Genomic DNA, 22849 nt, shown 5'->3' on the forward strand with positions numbered 1-22849 from the left:
ATTTTGAACCAGCGGTGCAATACATAGTTCAAACACTGGGTGTCAAACTTGCATACTGCTACTTTAAAATAAAGTGTGCCCACAAATCTCACACCTATACCCAACCATCATTGAAGGATGATCAAAATTGTAAAATTAGCCACAAAATGCAACTAATTGCTTTAAGAGTGCATTGAAAATGTAGCTGTTTTTCACTTGTTTAAATATTTTATAAGCTCTCCCAGATTCAGAGTGTTTATGTATGCATGTAATATGAGTGGCCAAATACATTTGCATTGCTTTTGCACAACTTACATTAGTAATGTATTTATCCCCCTGCATTTCTGGTCTTAAAAATGAAATTGTGAATGATAAATAAACCGTGAGTAAAAGTATCATGCTACAAACCAAGAGAATCAAACTACAGGTGTAAACACACTTAATAATGGTTAATTCACCCAGGAATGAAAATTAATTTAACCATTAAAAGCTAAAATGAACCATTTAAAGCAAAGCATGGTATCAGTCTGATTTCACGTAAAAGTTAAGTAAGATAGCCCACTATTGGGGGCGATTATGAACAAATAACTAGTTAATAGGAAAAAGCATCCTCTGAGCATATCCCTTTGAATCAGTGTGCAAAACAGCTGTGGGACTGCTTTTGTTTCATGTTTGTGGTGTTTGATGAAAAGCAGTCCTGCATTCCAGGAATACAATCACATTTCCAGCAGAGATCTATCTGTATGTTGTTGTTTTTCTGCACATTTTGTTTGTTTTTGTTCTTTAGCATCATGAGAGTAAAAGAACAGAGACACATGCATGAGAGAGATTATAACCAACTCACCTTGATAACATCTTAGGCTCACCGCATGCTTGTCTAAAAAGGAAGAAAAAAAGCCATTTTTAGATGGTATGTGGAGAAGCGTCAGATTAATGTGGTGTTGGTGGCCACATTTCTCAAGGCTGTGCGGATGTGCTTCTGCTGCTCGCCATTTTATACACGTTTATTGTCTGAAATATGATCTTCATCCTACAAATGTGGCAGGTTTATTTGGTGTTAATAGTTTTAACTTTTAAAATCCAACTCTATGTGGTCACGTAGAAATAAAAAAGGTTTTTGCCAAAACAAAAGTTATGCAATCGGCACACATTCCAATGCTTTCTGTTGTAAGGTCTTGTCTGTAATATAAAAGAGGAGCTGATAATCCAGTATAATGCTTCAGATATATCTGACAGATCATTTCATGGTAATGATATATTATTTGCAGGACATAAATTGGTCTGAACAGGTTTCAAATGTTATTGCAACACGGGGAGTGAACACTTGACCTTCTGTTTCCACATGACAGCCCGCAGGAAATTATTATTATTTTTTTTGTCAGAGAAGATTCTCAGTTACGTTTCGTTTAATTATCAACCTTCCTTCAAATGTTTCCATAAAAACTCCAGATGGGATATTTTTGTCTTTGAAAAAAAATTTATGAGAAATTTTAATGATAAAAGATCAGACAGATCAGATACAAATGTATCGGTTTTTATCATGACCTTTTAAAGTTGTGAATCTCTTTTCTGATTATGTACAGTGTTAAAGGTGCCATATACTGCAGTGATTTAATAAGTGAAATAGTTCTGTAATTTCCACGTAGTTTGTTTATGGCTTCGGTAACGGTTTTATAAGCTAATTTATTATTCCATAAAATACCTCTAGAATCAGAAGGTCCATGATTGACCATATGTAGTTTGTGTAAACAATTTGGGGCTTAAGTTTTCAAAATAAACATCCCACTTACAGTAAGTGAGATCTACGCTTAAAATAACTAAGGGAGGAAAATTCTCAATGTTGCGTCACTAGAAAACATTTAGCTTATCAAACGCAGCCTGAGGCATGCATATTAATGATCTCAGAGCTTGTTTATGATCTCAAAACTGAAAATGAGTTGTGTTCTTTTGATGATGTCAGCTGCTCGTCAGATCCGGATGAATGAACTAAAGTAGACATGTATGCAAATGTGGAGGGCTTGGCCTGTGAGTCTTCTCACAGTTAGCTTTGTCTTCTGATTGGCCCTTTGTTCACCGGGATTTTACACTCTTGGAATTTACATGAAAAAAGAGGAAAAAATGGTGTCTGAGGCTTACAGTATGCCCATTTCCATATACAAATCTTTTTTTATTCTACTATGCCTAAGTATACCGAGATTTTTAATTATAGGGCACCTTTGAAGAAAAATACATTTGCCAGAAACCATAATATACACAATAAAAAGTTGTTATTTATATAAAGACATCAATCATAAATCTTTTTCATGTTATAACAAACCAATACTTAAAAGGAACCTATTATGCCGCTTTTTACAAGATGTTTCAGCTCAAAATAACCCACAAATAATGTTTTATAACTCTTTGAAAATGACCCTTTTAGGCTGTGATCTCTATTTTGCCATTTTGGTGACTGTCGCTTTAAATTTAAATGAGATTGGGCTCTTTTCATAAGAGGGCGGGGCTACAAATGCATATGGGTCAGCATAAGTGGCAGATTCAAAAACAAGACTAATGTGTTATGTTAATGAGGGAGAGATTGTCACTAATGCGTAGGGGTTTCCCCCACTGATGACATGTACAAAGGAAAAATGTTAATTAAAGCGTTTCCACAGACTGTTTTTATGAGGTGTGATTATAACAAAAATAAAATGAATACATTTTTAACATTAGAAGCTGGTTATGTTCACAGACTGTTGCCACACAGCGGCGTTTGAACCCTATATACAAGTGATTTTTGCATAATAGATCCCGTTTAATGTCCTCTAACACAAGATAGACTGAAACATAAAATTGCTGTGAATAAATAAGTAATCATTTAAACTTCACGTCATCTTCAAAAACACGCCTCGCATCCTTTGTTTCAAACCCAATTTTACAGGAACTCTCACCATAAACAAAACCTCTGAATAATTTACAGCTTTGCAAAAGATTTAAATCTCTGAATTTTAGTTTTATATGGCATCCCAAACTTTCACATAGGAAAAAGAGGAAAGTGATAAAAGTGCTTATAGCTTAATAAACCCAATCCATCAAGAAAAAAGCATTACTTCAGGGCTAAATTTAGACATTACTGTCAAGAAACTCGAGAAAGTATTATAAGTTCTTGAAACATTGATTAAACACAATATAAAAAAAGAAAAAGAGATATATGAAAGGTCATATCAAATTCGAATCCATGACATAAGCTGTGTCCAAATTCAAAGACTGCATACATTGAAAGCTGCATTTGAAGGTTGATTATGTCTCATTGTCATGACTCGTGACCAAGAGTGTCCCAATTCAAGGTTTCCTTCAATTTAAGCCTCAAAATTCATCATTTGTATCTGCACATTGAAGAATACAATGGATATGGATTGTTTTGGATCCTCCTAGAAATGTTCTTTCTCACAGAATTGGTTTAACCAAACCTAAAAACTCTGTCATCATTTACTTACACTTTACTTGCCACAAACCCATTTGAGTCTCTTTCCTCTGTTGAAAACAAAAAAGATATTGTAAAGAATGCTGGTTCTTAAAAATATCTTTTTTTGTTTTCAACAGAAGAAGGACACTCATTAGGGTTTAAAACTATATGAGGGAGAGAAAATAATGAGGTCATTTTATTTTTTTGAGGGGTGAACTATGCCTTTAAATGTTTCAGTTTGCTCGAACACCTTTAATGATTTAGAGGGTTTTGCATCTGAACTCTTAAGTTTTTTTAATGTGTAATTTTTTTTTAATTTAATCTAAAGCAAGGTTTTTTTCACAAATGGCCAATTTCCACTGGGTGGTACGATATGGTACGGTTCGGTACGCTTTCATGACCGTTTTTACTGTCAAAAGTTACCAAAAAGCAAACCATACCATATAAATTTTTAGGTATTCTTTAAGTCTGAGTTTTTCACTGAGGCCTTCGGACTGAGTCTCAATTTAAAAGTCCAAATCTGAATTTTAATCAATGTTCAATGCTGGTACAATTGAATTGACATTCAATTGAATTCATTTTAAAACATGTAAAAAAAAAACATGTATGTGCATAAGTCAACAATTAAAAAAAGATAATAGGATGCACTTTTGAATTTAAAAATACATTAACAACAAGTGCAAAAGGGACAAAATGATTTAAGTGTCAACAAGTTTTATGAACAAAGCACAACTTCCCTCTTCAAACTCCAAAATTCTTGTTACAAATCAAAAAGAAGAGATTTCTGGTGGATTGTAGAAGAATGAACATATAGCTATTTTTTGTAAATACATGACAACATCACGATTTAAAACTTTAAATATCTCACTTTCACTTTCATTCTGGACCCTCATTGAAAACCATGAAAAAACAAAACAAATGATTTAAATGTTTAACATGCTTTTATCAAAGTACGAAATCATCACTTTTAATATGTTACACACAATTAAAGCTCTTCAAAATGAAAAAAAAAAAAAAACTATTTTAAAAAGACATAATCCAGCAGTCATTGACTTCTATTGTATCTTTGGTGTTATAGTTAGCAGTTAACAGTATTAATAATAATAACCAACATTCTTCAAAATACATTTTTGTGTTTATTTTTTATGTTTGTTTAACAGAAAGAAAGAAAAAAAACTTCAATTTAAGATTTTAACCAGTTGATAACAAATCGATTGTTAGTATATGTTCATTTTTAGGTGAACTATTTTCAGAAGCGATGTGTGCAAAAAGTGATAACGACAGATGTCACATTAATTGGGCAGGTTACTGCAGGTTAGAATGTCTCATTTCACACAGCTTGGTTTGGCCTTTGTGGACTTTGAAGGACTCACCTTTGAAGTCTGCGACCTTTAAAGGGTGCAGCTTCCCTCTGAATTGGGACACAACTAAAAATCTGCCATGTTTCCTCACAGCTAATCACCTGAAATGTGTGCTATGTCAACAAAGAAAATGACATCATACTGATTGACTGCATAATCTCAAACTCTTCAGTAGGTACTATCCTGACCTGCGTTGTCATTAGCCAAGTTTTTATCCACCTATTTTTAAAATGTTTTTTTTTTTTATATTGCATAAAAATGCTTAACAAAAATGGCAAGTTTATACGCTATGAATTTTAAAAATGCACATAAAAACTGCACAAAGCTGCATAAACTTTTTACCCAATGACAAAAAATACACATAAACTATGATGGAAACATATTTACTGATAAATTACAGCGTGCACATCAAAAAAGTCATGTTATTTCATCTTTTCAGATGGTGTGATAACAAAAATGAGAATGATGGGATGGCACTAATGGGCAACCCAATGGACTGACCACATTGCACAACATTGTTGTTCTGGTCATTCCAAAATCCCTTAGCCAAAGTCTGTCATCAAACTGTTTTTATCTTATAGAACTCTTGAGCGACTGATGTCCCAAAGAGTGGTCTCAAACATCTAAAAGCCAACTCACATTCATTGCGTTTAAGAGCAAGTTTTAGTGCAAGTACTTTTTTAAATTGGAAAAAAAAGGCCCACAGTGGCTTTTTCTTTCCAGAAAATTAAAATTTTTGTTTTGATATTTGGTTCCAGTCTATTAGAAAGTGACCAGCTTGTTCTGTTTACTGCTTGCTTGGAAACAGTGCTTTATTCTATTTTATGCGAATGCAAATTCCAATTTTGCAAATACAATTAATTGGATGCATGAATTTGGACATTCTGCACTCTTAAAATATAAATAAATGTTATTTTTGCATCAATAATTCTTTAAAAGTCCTTAAAAAAAGCATCTTTAGAGTTTAAAACTTTTCTTTTCACACAATGAAGACAAATATTTTTTGAGGAACCTTTTACTAAACGCTTCATTGGAGAAGCAAAAATGATTCTTCAACAGCATCACTGTGAAAACCTCCTTATTGTATTCTATATGGTAGCAAAGTATTTATTTTCTGATGCAGCCACTTAGACTGCACAGTATTCTGAAGGTTATTTCAATGTTGAAAGCAGTATAAAGTACAGTAAACTGAGATGCATTATGTACACAGTTGTGCCAGGTCTACTTGTGTTTAGGCTGCATGAATCATTGCCATTACACACACGCACGCACAGAAAGAGAGATCTCTATAACTCAATCTTGCACATTGTTCCTTTCCTTGATTACAAATTTTTCCTCTTTTGTCTGTTTTTTTAAAGCCTCGCCTCCTCACTGTTTTCAACTTTTTTTTGCCACTAGTGTCTTGTTATAATCATCATCAGTGACTAATTATAATTAAAGCACTAAAGACATAATCAAATTTCCCCAAAGTGATCATTAATAAAGTTTCTAAATTATGCTATTGTAAATGTCTCCAGTTTTACAACCCCTACAAAACATTTACATCCAACCAAATTATTAACAATTTAAAAAACAATATATATTGTAGCATTTGATCTTTTAGAAGAATCAGAAGCCTGTGCTTTCTCTGAGTCGGCTGTGCTCTAGTGGCTTTCTGTTATTGGTCAACTGAATACATTTTAAAAACCAAATGTGCAAAATTTTAGCTCCAATGATTTAATGCACTGTGAAATGAACAGAAACATGTTTTTGGCTTTATCATTTTACCAATAACAATCTTTGGAAGTTTGATTAAGATGGTTTTGGCAATGCAGAAAATTGCATCTCCTGAACAACAACATGAACCAAACTCTTCAGGTCTAAGATATAACTATAGTGTTTAAGGGTCAGAGTAGGCATTGTTTCTGGGCAACTTTAGTCTGTCATTATGTAAATTTGGTACAAATATGTAGTTTTGTGACTGGAATTACTGACGACTCATTCTTTCTTTTGGGAAACGGAGCAGTGGTGCTCTGAAGTTGGACACCCCCTCCCCACCCCTCCTGAGTTAAACAGTATCCCAGTCACACTTTGCAATAAGTTTAATGTATTTACTCACAAATAATGAGCAATACTTGTGCAGCATTTATTAACCATAGTTAAGCATTTACTAATGTATTATTAAAATCCTTATTCATGGTTGTTACATTAGTTAATGCACCGAGAGTTAAAATTAATTAACAATGAACAACTGTATTTTCTTAAAAGGTACTGGATGCAAGTTTTTGACTTTTCTAAGGTCTAAACATACTGATATTTAAGAAACATGCTAAGTGAACATTCTTGTTTAACTGAAAAACAATTCTGAAGTCAGATACTCTGCTTTGAAAATGTGGGTTACATGCCAGAACGCTGTCTTTGTTTTGGTCCCTTTAACCCGCCCAATGCCAGTTTAGCCAATTATATATCCACACCCTGGGTTGACTTGGTGGAAATCATATTTCATACATTCAGTCATGGAGCCTCTTAAATTATGCGTTTGTGATCGAAATGCAACCTTCGATGGATAGTAGCAGACTTCGAAATGAGATGCAGATTCAGAGTTCCACATGAGTTGGTTATTAATTAGCAAATAATATAAATATTATGAACGTAAACATTAGGTGAGCAGGTTACAGATTTGCTGTGATAAGCAATTTGGCTGTTTGCATCAGACGAAATATGACAGAAATTTAAATACAGCCATTCAGAAGCACAGAATAGTGCACTTACTGCACTCCAACGAAATAGTAAGGTTTATAATCTCATTAATACATATTAAACTATTTTAACATAATTAAATGTACATGCAGAATCACTGATATGTCTTGGCTTGCACTGAGTCACAGTTCTGAAGTTCAATTTCAAAGATCTGAGGTGAACTATCTGCTGCTGCTTTCAGTAGTATAGCAATAAATATAATGTAAAATGGCATTTAGACTCACATTATTAGCATTTAACACTGAATAAAGTACATGAGGTGTACCTGAGGTAAACATTGTCAGATTATTTAGTTGTTTATAAAAATAAACTTCAGGTGTTTGTTAGAGCAAAAACTTCTATTAATATGACAATATTCCTTCTATCACATGCTGTTGCTTTTATTGTGAACTCAACTTAAATCAGCCTTTAGGCTCGATAGTCAGGCCTGCTGCTCTTTATGTCATCAATCTGGCAACCTGCGCTTGCATGTGTTTTGAACCAGGTGTGCAATACCTAGTTCAACCACTGGGTGTCAAACTTACATACTGCACCTTTAACTAACATGAACAAATACTACAGCAAATGGATTGTTCATAGTTTGATCATTTTAGTAAATTCATTAACTCAGACAACCTTATTGTAAAGTGTTACCAGTATCCCTATCCCTGATGACTATGTCTGATAATTTTCTCCATCTCTCTCTTTCTGCAGGTGAGACGTTCTCTGCCACGTTCAGTCACACAGACAAATGCCAGGTGTGTACTGAGTGCACAGGCCTCATGAGAATGCAGACGCCCTGCACTGACTCCAATGACGCCGAGTGCGTGTGCAACTATGGCTACTTCATGAACGTGTTGAGCAGCCGCTGCGAGCCCTGCACTGTGTGTCCACTGGGTCAGGGTGTGGATATGCGCTGCGAACTGAACCACGACACAGTGTGTGAGGAGTGTCGGGATGAAACCTACTCTGATCAAGAGAACACGATGGACCCCTGCATGCCCTGCACAATCTGCGAAGAGGATACAGAGATACTGCTCAGAAACTGCACACCAACTGAAGATGCACTGTGTCACGGTGAGATAATTTACATATACAGTTGAAGTCAGAATTATTAGCCCCCCTTTGAATTTTTTATTATTTTGTTTAAATATTTCCCAAATTATGTTTAACCGAGCAAGGAATTTTCACAGCATGTCTGATAATGTTTTTTCTTCTGGAGAAAGTCTTATTTGTTTTATTTCGGATAGAATGAAAGCAGTTTTTAATTTTTTAAACACCATTTTAAGGACAAAATTAATAGCCCCTTTAAGCATTTTTTTTCGCGGTCTACAGAACAAACCATCATTATACAATAACTTGCCTAATTACCCTAACCTGCCAAGTTAACCTAAAAACCCAGTTAAGCTTTTAAGGGTGCTTTCACATCTATAGTTCGCTTTATTTGGTCCGGAACAAGGGCAATAAATGATACATTGTTGCATTTTCTGCCGTCTTTAAATTGTTTTTACAACACACTGCTGGTTTTGGTCCGAACCAGTTGGATAGAACCAAAATGCAGTCATCTGACAAAATCCACATCACTCATTGGCCAGATGTTATTGAACATTCATTGAACGTTCCTAAACTGCTTATCAGTTTGTCTGAATTCACATGCAGGAAAATGCCAATGAACTCCCGTAAATAAATAAACCGGCAGACACAAAATGTCACATTTTACTATGGAAGGACAACTGCGCTGACCGATTGTATCCCTGCTTTAGACAAACTATACATTTCGAGAATGAAGCGCAGCTGGAAAACAATGTTTTAATGCATCACACGTCACGTCAGGAGGAGGCTTGAATTAATTTAGCTAAACTGTGACATGTTTATCTAGTTTTCCCCTCTCTTTCTCTGACTGTTGGTAAAGCGTATCTGCCTATAGAATCAGTATGGACCTTCTTGGTGAAAAAGACATGTTTTGCCAAATAAACCAATGCATCTGATAATTTTCATTTCTTCAATATTGACCATAAAATGTTTTTTAAAAAATTTAAAACTGCTTTTATTCTAGCCGAAATAAAACAAAAAAGACTTTCTCCAGAAGAAAATAATATTATCAGACATACTGTGAAAAATTCTTAGCTCTCTTAAACATCATGTGGGAACAGCAAGCTTCTTTAATGCTTTTAAAAGAAGCTTACCAAGGCTGCATTTATTTGATCAAAAACACAGTAAATACTGTAAAATTGAGTAATATTACTACAAATAATTTAAAATAGCTATTGTTTTATCAAATGTTGTTTAAAATAAAATTTATTTCTGTAATTTAAAGCAGAATCTTGGCTCCAACAATCCTTTCAAAATTATTGGAATATAATGAGCTGCAGCTTAAAAAAAGCTGTACCATTCAGAAGTAACATTAAAATATGTTTACTTTTATTAATCAAGTTAAAAAGTGAAAGTAAAACATTTAAAACGTAAAAAAAGTTTCTACAAACACAAAAAATTGAGTAACAGGCACAATTTAATTTAGCTGAACAGTATATTATAATCATTTGAGGATCATGTAACACTGAATATTGGCGTATTGATGTTGACAATTATGCGACTTATTTAAATTCTAAACTTCATGCAATAAAAGAAAAAAATTGTAAAAACAGTTTTTTATTTTTATTTATTTTTTTGTTTTTACAGTATATTTAGTCAAATAAATGCAGCCTTGGTGAGCAGAGTAGGCTTCTTTATTTGGACCAGTACTGTAAACAGGCCATTTTCTTATCAAACATTAGATAATATCAATCAACCAATTTCATGCATATTTGAGCTGCACACGATAATGTAATCAGTATAGCATGTGCTCACTCACTAAGCAACTGCACGAACAACACAACCGATCACTCTCACAGTCTTTCTAACAGCTAATTTCTCTCAGTCTCAGTCATAATGTTTGCTTTCCTCCATGTGTTTAAAGCCCGGTCTGGGTCATTTCCGCATGTGTCTGCTTGTGGCCTAGCAGTTGAAAGGTCAAAGTGTAGATTGTTCAGTGCAAAGCCTTGTAGTTACAGAGGTCACGGCAGTCTAAAAGGTCAAACTCAGAGACACATGCAAACACACACATACATACATACACACTTCAATATGTATTTAAGTAGTTGTGTGGATTTTACAGGATTTATCAATTATTGATTTTTACAGCATGTGAGAGTTCTTCTTACTTTATTATATGACGGAAAACTCTAAATGTGGTTTATTGCTTTGGTAGTGATCTGGAAATATAACAATATAATATAATATTGTACAATATAATATAATATAATATAATATAATATAATATAATATAATATAATATAATATAATATAATAAAATATATAATATTGTATAACAAAATGTAATATTATATAGTATATAATAATATAATATTGTATAATATAATATAATATAATATAATATAATATAATATAATATAATATAATATAATATAATATAATATAATATAATATTGCATAACAAAATGTATTATTATATAGTATATAATAAAATAATATAATATTGTACAATATAATATAATAAAATATAATATATAATAATGTATAAAAAGTGTAATATTATATAGTATATAATAATATAATATAACATTGTACAATATAATATAATAAAATATAGTATAATGTAATATAATATAATATAATATAATATAATATAATATAATATAATATAATATAATATAATATAATATAATATAATATATAATATTGTATAACAAAATGTAATATTATATAGTATATAATAATATAATATAATATTGTACAATATAATATAATATAATTTAATATAATATAATATAATATAATATAATATAATATAATATAATATAATATAATATAATATAATATAATATAATATAATAATATAATATATTGTATAATATAACATATGATATTTATATAGTACACAAAATCTTCTGAAATATTTTATCTAGAATTTTTCTCTCTACACACACAATGCATGCACGCACGTAAAATCCTCTAAATGAAATGTTATCAGAGCTAAAAAGTTATCAAAAAAAGTATATTAACATTTCACTCAAATCCATACCTATAAATGTAGAAATACAGTATATCTAGATATATATTCAATAAAATGATGTTACTGTGCTGTATTGGATATTTGATATAGAATCACGGAAAAAAAACTTCAACTATTAGTAACCATTTGCTGACACAGATATGAATATGGATATAGATTAAGTTTAAACTGTGAGGTAATATGTCATATTATTACTTACTAAATACCTTCTTTTCCTCAAAGCTTTCTCCACAAACCAACTAAACATACAACCAGCTAAACTTTTAGTTTTTTCCCAGTTAGCAGTGTAGTTTGACCTAAGGTTACCTTAGAAATACTGTGACCAGCTACTGAAGTGCTCTATTCTAGTACTCGATTACACACACGCACACGCTCAAGCAAACGCACAGAGAAAGCTCTGTTTCTATGGCAGGAGTAGGCATGTAATGTGGCGTGTCATTGGATTAGTGTGCTAGCACTCGGCGGTGGGACCGTCTGATGTCTGAAGCCTGGGGGCTCAGTGTGTGTGTGTGTGTGTGTGTGTGTGTGTGTGTGTGTGTGTGTATGTGTGTGAGGGTCATTATAGCTCCTGCCACTGAGAATGATTGGGCTAGATGTGTCAGTTTGAGGTTTGGTGTCGGCTGTGGCTCTTTGGTGTGTGTCACACCCGCTATTAACATCTGTCTCAGGTAATCTGATCACACACTCCTCGATACAGGTGTAAATGTGCGTCTAAACCACTAGTTATCAGAATACTCGAGCTAGGGATGTCCCGATCAAGTTTTTTGCCCTCAGATCCAAGTCCGAGTCATTTGATTTTGAGTATCTACCAATACCAAAACTCAATCCGATACTTTTATAATACATAAAAAAGAATAAAGAAAAGCGAAGAAACAGATCCAGGATGTTTCCTAATTTTTATTTAATTTACCTTATTTTAACATTTAATAACTGTATTAACAAACAGAGCACCTCTGTGAGGGAGCTTCAACAATCAGGTAATAAATAACATCAATTCTTCACTTTAGGACTTTCGTGCAACAGTAAATATTTACATTTACATTTAGTCATTTAGCAGACGCAATTTACACAACTATTAATGGCTCATTTCCACTGAGTGGTACGGTACGGTTCGGTATGCTTATATGTCCGTTTCCACTGTTAAAAGGCGTACCGAACCAAACCATACCGTACCACTTTTTCGGCACCCTTTCGAAAGGGTCCCAAACACAAGAAAGGGTACCAAAAGGCAGAGCCAGACGCGCAGCTGAACGCTATTGGTTTACAGAGATACGTCATTGGCTTAGGCAACAAGCCAGAATGTAAACAAAAGACCCGCCATGTTTGAAATACACAGCGAGAGATTACAAACGCGAGAGTGACACATTCAGAAAGAAAAGGACAAACGCGAGAGTGAAGCGTGGAAAAAAGGGGAAGCCAAGGAGCACGGTATTTCTTCAGCAAATGTGAACAAACTGCCTTGTTTTAATTTTTATCACCACCTTTTGGACTAATATGAACTAGGAATGATGGAATGACTCTCTAACAGAGGCTACATGTACTGCTGAAGATTACGGTCACAGATGAGAGGTTTTCACTGACTGTAGGCTATACTTTGTGTTTTTTGAACCTAATCAAAGAGCTTAGAATGACCAAGAGGCAACACTCTGGTGTAATTTGGGAAAACAGCCACTAGAGGCGGCCATTTTGGAATGAAAACTCCAATAGAACAACAGTATATTATAAGTCTGTTAAATAAACTATTAAAAGTGCTGAGGATTGTGATAGTAAGTGTTGTATTGTCGTCTTTCAGGTTGTATCTCAGCTTTAATGCGCTTTTTAAATAAATAAATAAAAAACAAAGCAGCTGCTTGCCATCGCGACAGTAATGAGATCCAATGGATGGCCGACCACTTTCACTCCAAAATGGCGGAATCCGGGGCTGTTGCTGGGCGCTGCTGTTGCAATGGAACGTTCTATTGAGTGTCGCCTCTTGGTCATTCTAAGCTCTTTGACCTAATTAAGGACGAAATGTCTGCTGTGTGTAGTTCTTCTCTAGTTGGTAACATATCGGGGACTGTAAGTGTCTGTATGTGTTCATATACATCATGCTCGCTCGAGCAATAAAGCTGCACAGGTTGCTCACATATCATAGCATGACGTGCAAACAAGGCATAAGAGCAACAATGAATAAGTGCTATAGGCACTAGGCTATAAGTTTCAGGTATGTAAAGAAAGTGCATAAATATTAAACAAATCTAAAATAAAAACAAACAGCACCTCAACTTAAAATACCCGGCAGGCAATCCCAATTATACATATCTCACAGTTTTCTATATGGCAATGTTGCTGTCAACTTTATAATACCTCCAGTCCGCAGACATACTCGCGCTTTCCGCTTCAAGCTGCTTCTGTGTTCTACTTACTAACTGACATTTAACCAATAGCATCTCTGCAACAAAGTGATGTTATGCCGCACGCGTTGCCGTTTCTGTGTGAAGTCAAGAAAAAGGTCTTTCTCTGTGCCACCGCATAAGGTGGTAACGTTCAATTCCGCTCGTGACTGAAACTGTGTGATCTGGCCCGATTTCCGATCATCTGATCAGATCTGGACATCCCTAACTCAAACCCCGTTCAGAGGTACTTTGATTTCATTGTTTCAGAATACACTTCACTGCAAACTTTTTTATAGTGTAAAAGAAATGATACTTAACTTTACGGTAACATCTACAATATTAATATTATTAGTGTTGGAAGCTACAGTTTCAACACTTCTCCTCTAGCTCTGTCCTGAAGATAATGTGATCGCTCTTTGTGTGTTTGGTTACAGCACAGAGCTGTCTTGTTCTGCCATATCACACACACAGTCATAAAGACAGAGATGACCACCCTCAGCGAGTGCCACTTTATCATGCTTAAAATGACCTTATACGTGCCCTTTACCGCCTCTCTCCACCATCCCGCTCTCTCTGTCTGTGCATCTCTGACCCTTTCATGTCTGTCCATCTCTCTGACGGCCAGTCGTTTATGTGCCCCCTTGATGAGAGGGGCATTTTGAAAATAACTTCTTTCATGAGACTGACCACAGTCAAGAGTCAAAGGCGCACATATGCCTGAATGACCAGTCTCTCTCCACGCTGGTGGTCCATGATTCATGGTGATTCACTTCCTGTGGCTCATAGGCATTTAACTGGCATGTGTCTGTGAGTGTGTGTGATAGAAAGAGAGAGAGATGTGCTGAGCTCCTTCCTTTGTTGGATCGATAAGGCCGCTGGAGTTTCTTACACTCAGGTTTCAATCTGTGACCTCTAACGCGGATACTGCATCTCTCACACACACACATACACACACATTCAGATACATATCAGACCAGTTTTTCCTTCCCTTCTGAAGCTTCCTTCATTCACTCTATTCCTGCTTCATTTGGGGTTTCAGTCTTCTAGATTTGTCACTTTATCTGCACTTGTTATTATAGATAGACTGCCGTGATAAGTAGGGGTGGGAGAAAAACTATTTGTGATTCTTTCTCTAATGATTCTGAATCGATTTTGTTTTCAAATTAGATTGTGATGATGTGGGCCTTGTGGGCATAATTAGTGAAATAATAAGCGTTAAAATTAGGGTTGGGTACCGAAACCCAGTTGCCATAACTGGTATGCACTGGACTGAATCAGCATATGAATTTTGGTGCCTAATTTTGGCACCACTGATGCTGCAAAAAGGATGTAAAAAAAAAAAACATCAAGCAGGTGCATCAAAAGCACACATAGGTACGCTTGGTGTCACATAATTTTTAAACATTTAATTCTAAACGACTTTGAGGGATACGGACTATGTTGGCGATGTATCCGCTGAACGATTCCCTTTATCAACATGTACAATCGCATTTATCAAATCTGCTCAAACTAAGCATTCTAAAGTATGGCTATATTTTACAAGCAAGGATTCTGACACCTCGACGTGCAACAGATGCTTTACAAAAGTTGGGTGTAATGGGGAAACACGTCAAACTTAATAAAACATTTGAGAGCTCATGGACTCAACTTAAAGGCAGAGGAATGTCTTTGACAGCTTGTAACATCATCTGGCACTTTAAATGACTACGTTTACATGGACACCAATACTCTGATTTAAATATGATTAAGACAACACTCTGATTAATGCTGTACTCACAGTAGGTACAGTTGCCTCGAACCGGGCCAAAGCACGCTTGTCCCCCCTCCCGTCTCCCCCGATGACCCGCGCTCACACCATATCGGGCCTCGGCACGCTTACGTCATCGCTGCTGCGCTGTTCAGAAGCGCTCTCTATGGCAAGCCTTTTTAGCATTTAAATCTTTGTTCTGACTCCATAAATATATTTAGAGATAATATATAGAGATATCTCTAATTATATTTTAACTAGTCATAATTATAATTCGACTAGTCAGAATAACAATTAGAGATATCCGCAATTGCAGTTGTACTAGTACGAAATCAGATTGGAGATATCTGCAAATATATTATGACTAGTCATATTCCTCCATAGACTTCCATTGAAAAATATTTGCAGATATCTCTAAATAAGTTTTGACTCGTCACAATTGTAATTAGAGATATCTCTAACTGAGTTTTTACTAGTCATAATACATTTGGAGATGTCTTTAATTCGTCATATTTAGAGATATTTACAAATATATTTGAAGATATCTCTAATAATTTACTAATAGTCAAATTACAGTTGTAGATATCTTGAATTGGATTTTTGACGAGTCAAAACTCAGTTAGACATATCTGCAAATATTTTTCAAAGGAAGTCAATGGAGGAATATGACTAGTCATAATATATTTGCAGATATCTCCAATCTGATTTCGTACTAGTACAATTGTAATTGCAGATATCTCTAATTGTCATTCTGACTATCCGAATTATAATTATGACGTCAAAATATAATTATATCTCTAAATATATTTATGGATAGTCAGAACAAGGTTTAAATGCTAAAACGGCTTGCCATATGCTCTCACCCAGTAGCACAGTGGAGATTTCTCTAGTTATATCCTTACAGTCGTTTGTTATGCAGTGACATGCAGTCAAATATTTCGCCAAACAGTCCTTAGGGATGCGGTGACACGCAGTCAGATATTTCACCGGACAGATCCGCCACTTTTGGCGCTCATAAACAATCATAAAGCCCTCGTGCTGCAGGAATGAGGAGGTCTGCTAAAGGCGCGCAGCTGTCGTGCTGTGAGGAGTTTGCGTCTTTAATAAACTACGGCAGTTTGCGATCACTGAACAGTAAGAATGATTAATAAATCCATATGAAACAGCCCCTTAAAAGTCACGTCTCGCTTTCGGTTTCGGGCTTTGGCGTGTTTTGCACTCACACACAAGCGTACCGCGTCAAAGCCCAAGTGATCCGCGCTCAGGCACACCTCTTCCAACCGGGCCAGGGCCGGCCAAGTGAACCGTGCTTGAGCCCGATTCAGCGCACTCACACTTCTCAAACGATCCGGGAAACGGGCCTGGGCACGGTACGGATGGCATAGTGTGAGTAGGCCCTAAGAGTCTACCATGTAAACAGACAATTTTTTTGCTAAGAAACTAGGATTGAAAGATCTGTTCCGACTCTCTGTGATCAGCTGCATCTCAAGAATGAGTTTTACAAGTTTAAAACATTTTTAAAACAGTGCATGTTTGTAATAAAGACAGCAAAATTGGTAAGTAATTCATACCGCTACAATCACCACAGCCATACAGTGTTTGTACAAAAATAAACAAAGATGCTTCAAACATAAGCATGATCTGATGAAACCGAAACCTAATAGACACATTCTGGAGATACCAAAGACTTATCTTACATCTTGTAAAAGAGGTAAAATAGGAGCTCTTTAATAAGAAATTGGTGCCCTAAATTCTTTTGGAATGGAAAGACAATACATTTAAATTCAAACTAGTTAGAGCTTTCTGTTTCATTCAAATAAGGTAACAGGCTAAGGCATTCTACATCTTGATTTTCTTTCTCTGAAACTATTTGAGAGTTTCATAGGCTGTATTTTGGATCATTGTCTTGCTGAAATTTATTTACACTCAGGAAGGGCAGAAAGTTGCTGAAGAACTACTGAGAGATTTCAGCTGCTGTCTGGGCTTTCCATTCATTTCTACACCTCCCCTTCTTCATGTGTTTAATACTTTTTCGCTGTGTCATTTCATTTTATCCTTCATAATTTCATTTGTAAACTAATAAGATTTATTTTCTTTTCATTTATGGATTTCTTTGGTTGTTACCAACGTTCAAGGAAAATTTCAAGTCAACAGCACCTTTAGAAATATGTTTACTGAGAAAAATGGTGACATGTTCAATAATTATTTCCCCAACTGTATATACTGTAAGCTACACAAAACAAATCTAAACTATAGCAAACATACGCATACCTACATAATAAAATAGCTTCGGATTTGTCAACTTTCCGATTTTTAATGCGACTTTTAAATAACAAATCCTTGTTTAAGACAGATTAATAAGTGTGTGTGTATGTGTGTTAATGCCTCCTGCTAGTGTAATTACTGCCGCTAATCAGAGCACTTAACAGCAAAGCTTCTGTTCATTCAGCCATCCATCCGTTCACACACACACACGCACACACCCATCAGGCTCTTATCGCTCCCCCTCCTGTCTATCACACACACAAGAAGAGAATATAAGGGTTGCTGTGTGCCTGTGTGTGTGTGTGACAGTCTTTCGAGAGTGTTTTCTGTTAGATAAAGACAACCATTCTAACAAACTTGAAAAGGGTTGCCAGATAAGCATAAAAATCCCTTCTAAAAAACAGCACAGCGAGAGGATGAGAATACAGACTCCTCATTAAAGACGGCGCCCAGCTGAGGGTTAACAAGCACTTCACACTTGGCATCTCATCCCAAAATCGCTTAGTTAAAAGGGAAAAATGGCATCAAATAAAGCCTGAAGGATTTAAAATTGTTAACCTTTGGCTCAGTTGAGTTTAACAGGCTCAGTCCAATAAAAGCGATGACTCGTTTTTACACAGGTTTCGAGCTCAGACAGGCCGAAAAACTCATGTTGGCGTGTCAAAGTTTTACATATATATATATATTTTTTTTAAATCATAGGGACAGAGAAAATAAAAGAGCTTACAGAAATCGTTCAAGTTTTAGTGCACACTTGGTCAGACATAAATGAATGAATGAATGTGAACAAAGAGGGTGGAGATGGACTAAAAAAAGACCGACAGTTAGTGAAAGAGACTGATAAAGAAAAGAAAGAGGGGCGACTGCACAAGTCTTCAGATGCCCACGAGTTTGAAGAGGTGTTGAAGATAAGAAGACTGCGTGTTTGTGTTTGTCTGTCTGCAAACCAATCTAAAAAACACTGTCCTTGAATTAATTGTTTAAACAGCTCTCAACTTTCAATATTCAGACATGACTTATGTTTTACAGAAACATCATAAACTATAAACAGAAGCTAAGGTGGTAGATATGTTTTGGAATAGACTAGCTGGTTTCAAACAGGATTTTAGAGCATAGTAGCTGGTCAGTCAGCAATAGCTTAGAAAAAGACAAGTTTATCCAGAGTGACTTCAAACAGGACTGTCAGCTAAATGGTAAAGCAAATTAGCAAGTTCAATTATTAAATAGGCTTAAATTAGCTTTGTTTGTGAATTGCTTGTCTAATTTTAAAGTTGATTTAAATCAATCTCGCATCTTCACAAAGCAGCTGGTTTTAGAAAATAGTGGTTGGTCAACCAGGAACTGACCAATTTAGGATGGCAAATAACAGACTTGAGCTGAATGTTCTGGAAATGCAGAAGAGTACTCATGGATTTGAGGATTTTTGATTATTTAGTCAGGGATTTGATGTTCCAGATGGGGATGGGAAGATCCACCAGCTAGGAACAGTGAATGAGAAGGTTTCGGATGAGATAAACTGTACATTTGTAATTACTTGAACTTGAGGCAAGCTGAAACCAGTATCCAGTACCAAAGTGTGTTTTAGAATGAGAATGCTCCTAGCCCAGACTGGGGTTTTTATTGCGTTTCAGAAAAATGCACTCGTCCCACACTTTACAGCCTAAAACATATGATATTTGACCATTCACACTCAATGGGCATGCACATATTTGCAAGCAACTTGTAGTCTGCCAGTTCTATAATGGTGATATGAGAGCTGCTCGACAAATAAGTGAATGATACATAACTCACTGAAGCTAAGCTGGGCTGAGCCAAGTCATCACCTGGATGGGATGCACTGCAGCGTGTTTTGAGCACATCAACCCATATGAGAGCTGTGCACATCGGACTGTTCATCAAGGATTAAATCTCCCTATATTTGTTAAACGTCATATTTAATTAATCTTATTGTCTACTTCTAACGACATATTTCCCGATTTCGGTCTATAGAATATGTTACTTGTTCTCAGGTAATGGGTTTTGTCTGAGCGCAAAAATAAGTTAGGTTAATATCTTAATTAATGTAACCATGTACACTAGGGTTGTCCAAACTCAGTCCTCGATGGCAGGTGTCCTGCATAGTTTAGCTCCAACCTTCTTCAACACAACTGCCTGAAAGTCTAGTATACCTAGAAAGAGCTTGATCAGCTGGTTCAGGTGTGTTTAATTAGGTTTGGAACCAAAATATGCAGGACAGTAGACCTCCAGGACCGAGTTTGGACACCCCTGATGTAAACTGATTCAAAATATATGGGATACTTGTATTTTTGTACAGGTTGTCTAAAATCTGTCAAATAAAATATTAAATTCAATTCAATCTGTTTCTCCAAACTAAGGTGCAATTTTACACAAGTGCATTTTTACTTTAAAATGCATATGTTTTGTTATGGTTATGCTTGGTGGCCACACTACTTTGGCATATTTAAACCACAAAAAAAAAATAATAATAAAAATTGAGCATTTTGAAAATGTTAAAGACCTCAACTTAGTTTGAAAAAAGATGGACTGAGCCATACTTTTCAAAATGAAGGTTTGGCTATCTACAATCATACTTTGATTGGTTTTCTGTAATTATGGCGTAATGTTCCATGATTTGTCAAAAGTCTTTGTTTTTGTCCTATCTACACATTCTCCAATTTTACAGAGATTTAATTAAACAAACCATTATCATAGTGCTGATCTGGTATGTGCCTTCTATGGAGGATTTGTATTTCCATCAATGTCTTCCTAATGTTTTATCTAGAATAATCTGTTACTAATTAAAACAACCCGTGCCCCCCTCCTTTTTTCAATTTTCCTTTTTCCCCTTTAGTGTTGTTTTTCCTTTAAGTTGAAAACAAAGATTGAAGAATAAAATATGATTGTGATGTATTATATTGTCACATTTTTGTTATAAAGTGCCCTATCATACACCTAGCGCAATAAGGCACAAGAGGTGTTTTGAATGATTTGTTGGTATTTTCAGATCAGCAAAACCCTAATTTTCACATTCTTGTCCACGAAAGTAAAGTAGAAGAAAATTAAAATAAAGAAAAACTAAAGAGGCCGAATGGAGGAGGCTGGTTCTTTATCCTTGTACTGCAGATGGTCTGTTTAGCTGTTTTCTCGCTCATAAACATTCAGTTTTTCCACTTCCACAAAGATACCTGCATAACCATAACAAATCCTAAGTGTTTTAATACAAAAATGCACTAGTGTAAATGGCACCGCAGGATTTGTTGAAGAGCAATTGTGTTGCAGCCTTATTCTGAATCATTTGTACAGGCTTGATTGCACATAATGGAAGTCCGACCCAAAGAGCACCTCATCTCCAACACAATCTACAAGAGCTTTCAAAATCCCAAAATATCATCCATGTAAATTAGGAGTGCTGTTTTTTTTTTTTTTTTTCATTTTGTTGCAAAATATGGCACCTCTGAATACTCAGTAGTTGCTTTGTCGAAATCAAAAATAAAACAGAGAACGAAGAGGTTTTCGGTTTCAGCATTTCTCAATCCGTCACGCACATGTACGCTCTGGAATAGTTCAGAGAATGAGAATATTCTAGAGAGCCATGTTAAGACCTCATGTTGAGCCAGATCAAACTCTGTCACCACCAATTTTACAGCCACGAAAGAAATGAACCATAACAATCTCCACTCCGTTCTGGAATCTTTCTTTCAGGAGGAGTGAAGAGTTCAACAGGAAAGCAAGGGAGATTTTGTGCCTCTGTGTGTGTGTATAAAGTGCAACAGTTGGGTTCCCTTAGTAAAAATTCCATTCATTTCCTCCACAGAAATTGATTTTGTTCTGTATTAAAACGTCCAACACATACTGAATAAACGACTTAAATAGTAAAGTCAATAATGCATCTTTTTTGTTTTTGAAAAGCTTCATTGGATGAATAATTTATTATTAAAAGCTATAAAGTACTAGTTTGTAATGTAAATAATGCGTGTGATAAAAAGCGAGGGAAAAACAGAATGGGAAAAATACTTCCGGCACAAAGGCTTCGGAAAAAGTGGACGGCCTCTATTGTCCTCTATAGGGAACTGGGAGAAGTTTATGGGGGGATGCCTTTCTATAAATTATGCATCAAATCAATAAAGAGAGGAAGACAGATAAAAAGACAAATAGTGCCTTTAGTGGGTGAAAAGGGCCATATATCATGTAACACCATCCAGACAGCGATTGGTCAATTTCACAGCTTCCACTAACGGTCTCATTAGGTTCAGTTCAATATCCCATTTGCATTTTAAATTACATAACTATAATAGAGTGTGAAACCTGTTTAGAGTGTTTTTCCCTATAAGTTTGAGTGTATATACCTAATGTTTGTGTGACCGTCTCTCTCTCTCTATCCTAGATCCACTGAGTCCCACCTATCCCACTTCCACGGGTGATTCTGGTTCATTTGACACTGATTTAGATCGTCTGTGGAGCCCTAGCCCTGGAGATGATGCCACCACACCCAAACCCAGCTCCCCTCACTTCATTGGCAGAGGGCTAAATGAGAACCTGATCCCCATCTACTGTTCTATCCTGGCTGCAGTTGTGGTCGGCCTCCTGGCGTACATCATTTTCAAAAGGTGAGCAAAAGCAGTGCAAAAAAATCATAGGCCTTTATTGCTTTTAGACAAAGGTTATAGCATTCAACATTGTGGCGGTCTGTAAGACTTTTAGAAGACTCTTAGGTTTACAAAGGCGGCATTTGTTTCATCAATATTTGTATTTTCAAATTTATCCCTGGGATAGCAAAGCTGGATTTTTGACAGTTGTCAATGTCACACGAGTGTTTAGAAATCTTTAGATTATGATGAATTAATGGACAAGAAACATTAAGGTTTGTTAATTTTTGCTATAAACAAATAA

The 22849-nt window shown here is 35.4% G+C and overlaps 1 protein-coding gene and 1 long non-coding RNA gene across 5 annotated transcripts in view; one reads left to right on the forward strand and one right to left on the reverse strand.

Moving 5' to 3' along the window:
- Window positions 1-22849, reverse strand: part of LOC141381177 (uncharacterized) — a 273920-nt gene that overhangs the window by 54476 nt on the left and 196595 nt on the right. For 3 of the 4 annotated variants that reach the window (XR_012400923.1, XR_012400924.1, XR_012400926.1), the window contains exon 3: window positions 824-856. The exons of the other annotated variant lie outside the window; for it this stretch is intronic. This is a non-coding gene — a long non-coding RNA (uncharacterized lncRNA). The remainder of the gene's footprint in view (window positions 1-823; window positions 857-22849) is intronic. 4 annotated transcript variants of the gene reach the window in all.
- ngfra (nerve growth factor receptor a (TNFR superfamily, member 16)) overlaps window positions 1-22849 on the forward strand; it is a 73479-nt gene that overhangs the window by 26690 nt on the left and 23940 nt on the right. The window contains exons 3-4 of the mRNA XM_003198085.7: window positions 8215-8577; window positions 22344-22566. Coding sequence (XP_003198133.2) covers window positions 8215-8577; window positions 22344-22566 — 586 coding nt within the window. The remainder of the gene's footprint in view (window positions 1-8214; window positions 8578-22343; window positions 22567-22849) is intronic.

This window comes from Danio rerio, chromosome 3 (assembly GCF_049306965.1).
Source record: "Danio rerio strain Tuebingen ecotype United States chromosome 3, GRCz12tu, whole genome shotgun sequence".
Lineage (NCBI taxonomy): Eukaryota > Metazoa > Chordata > Actinopteri > Cypriniformes > Danionidae > Danio > Danio rerio.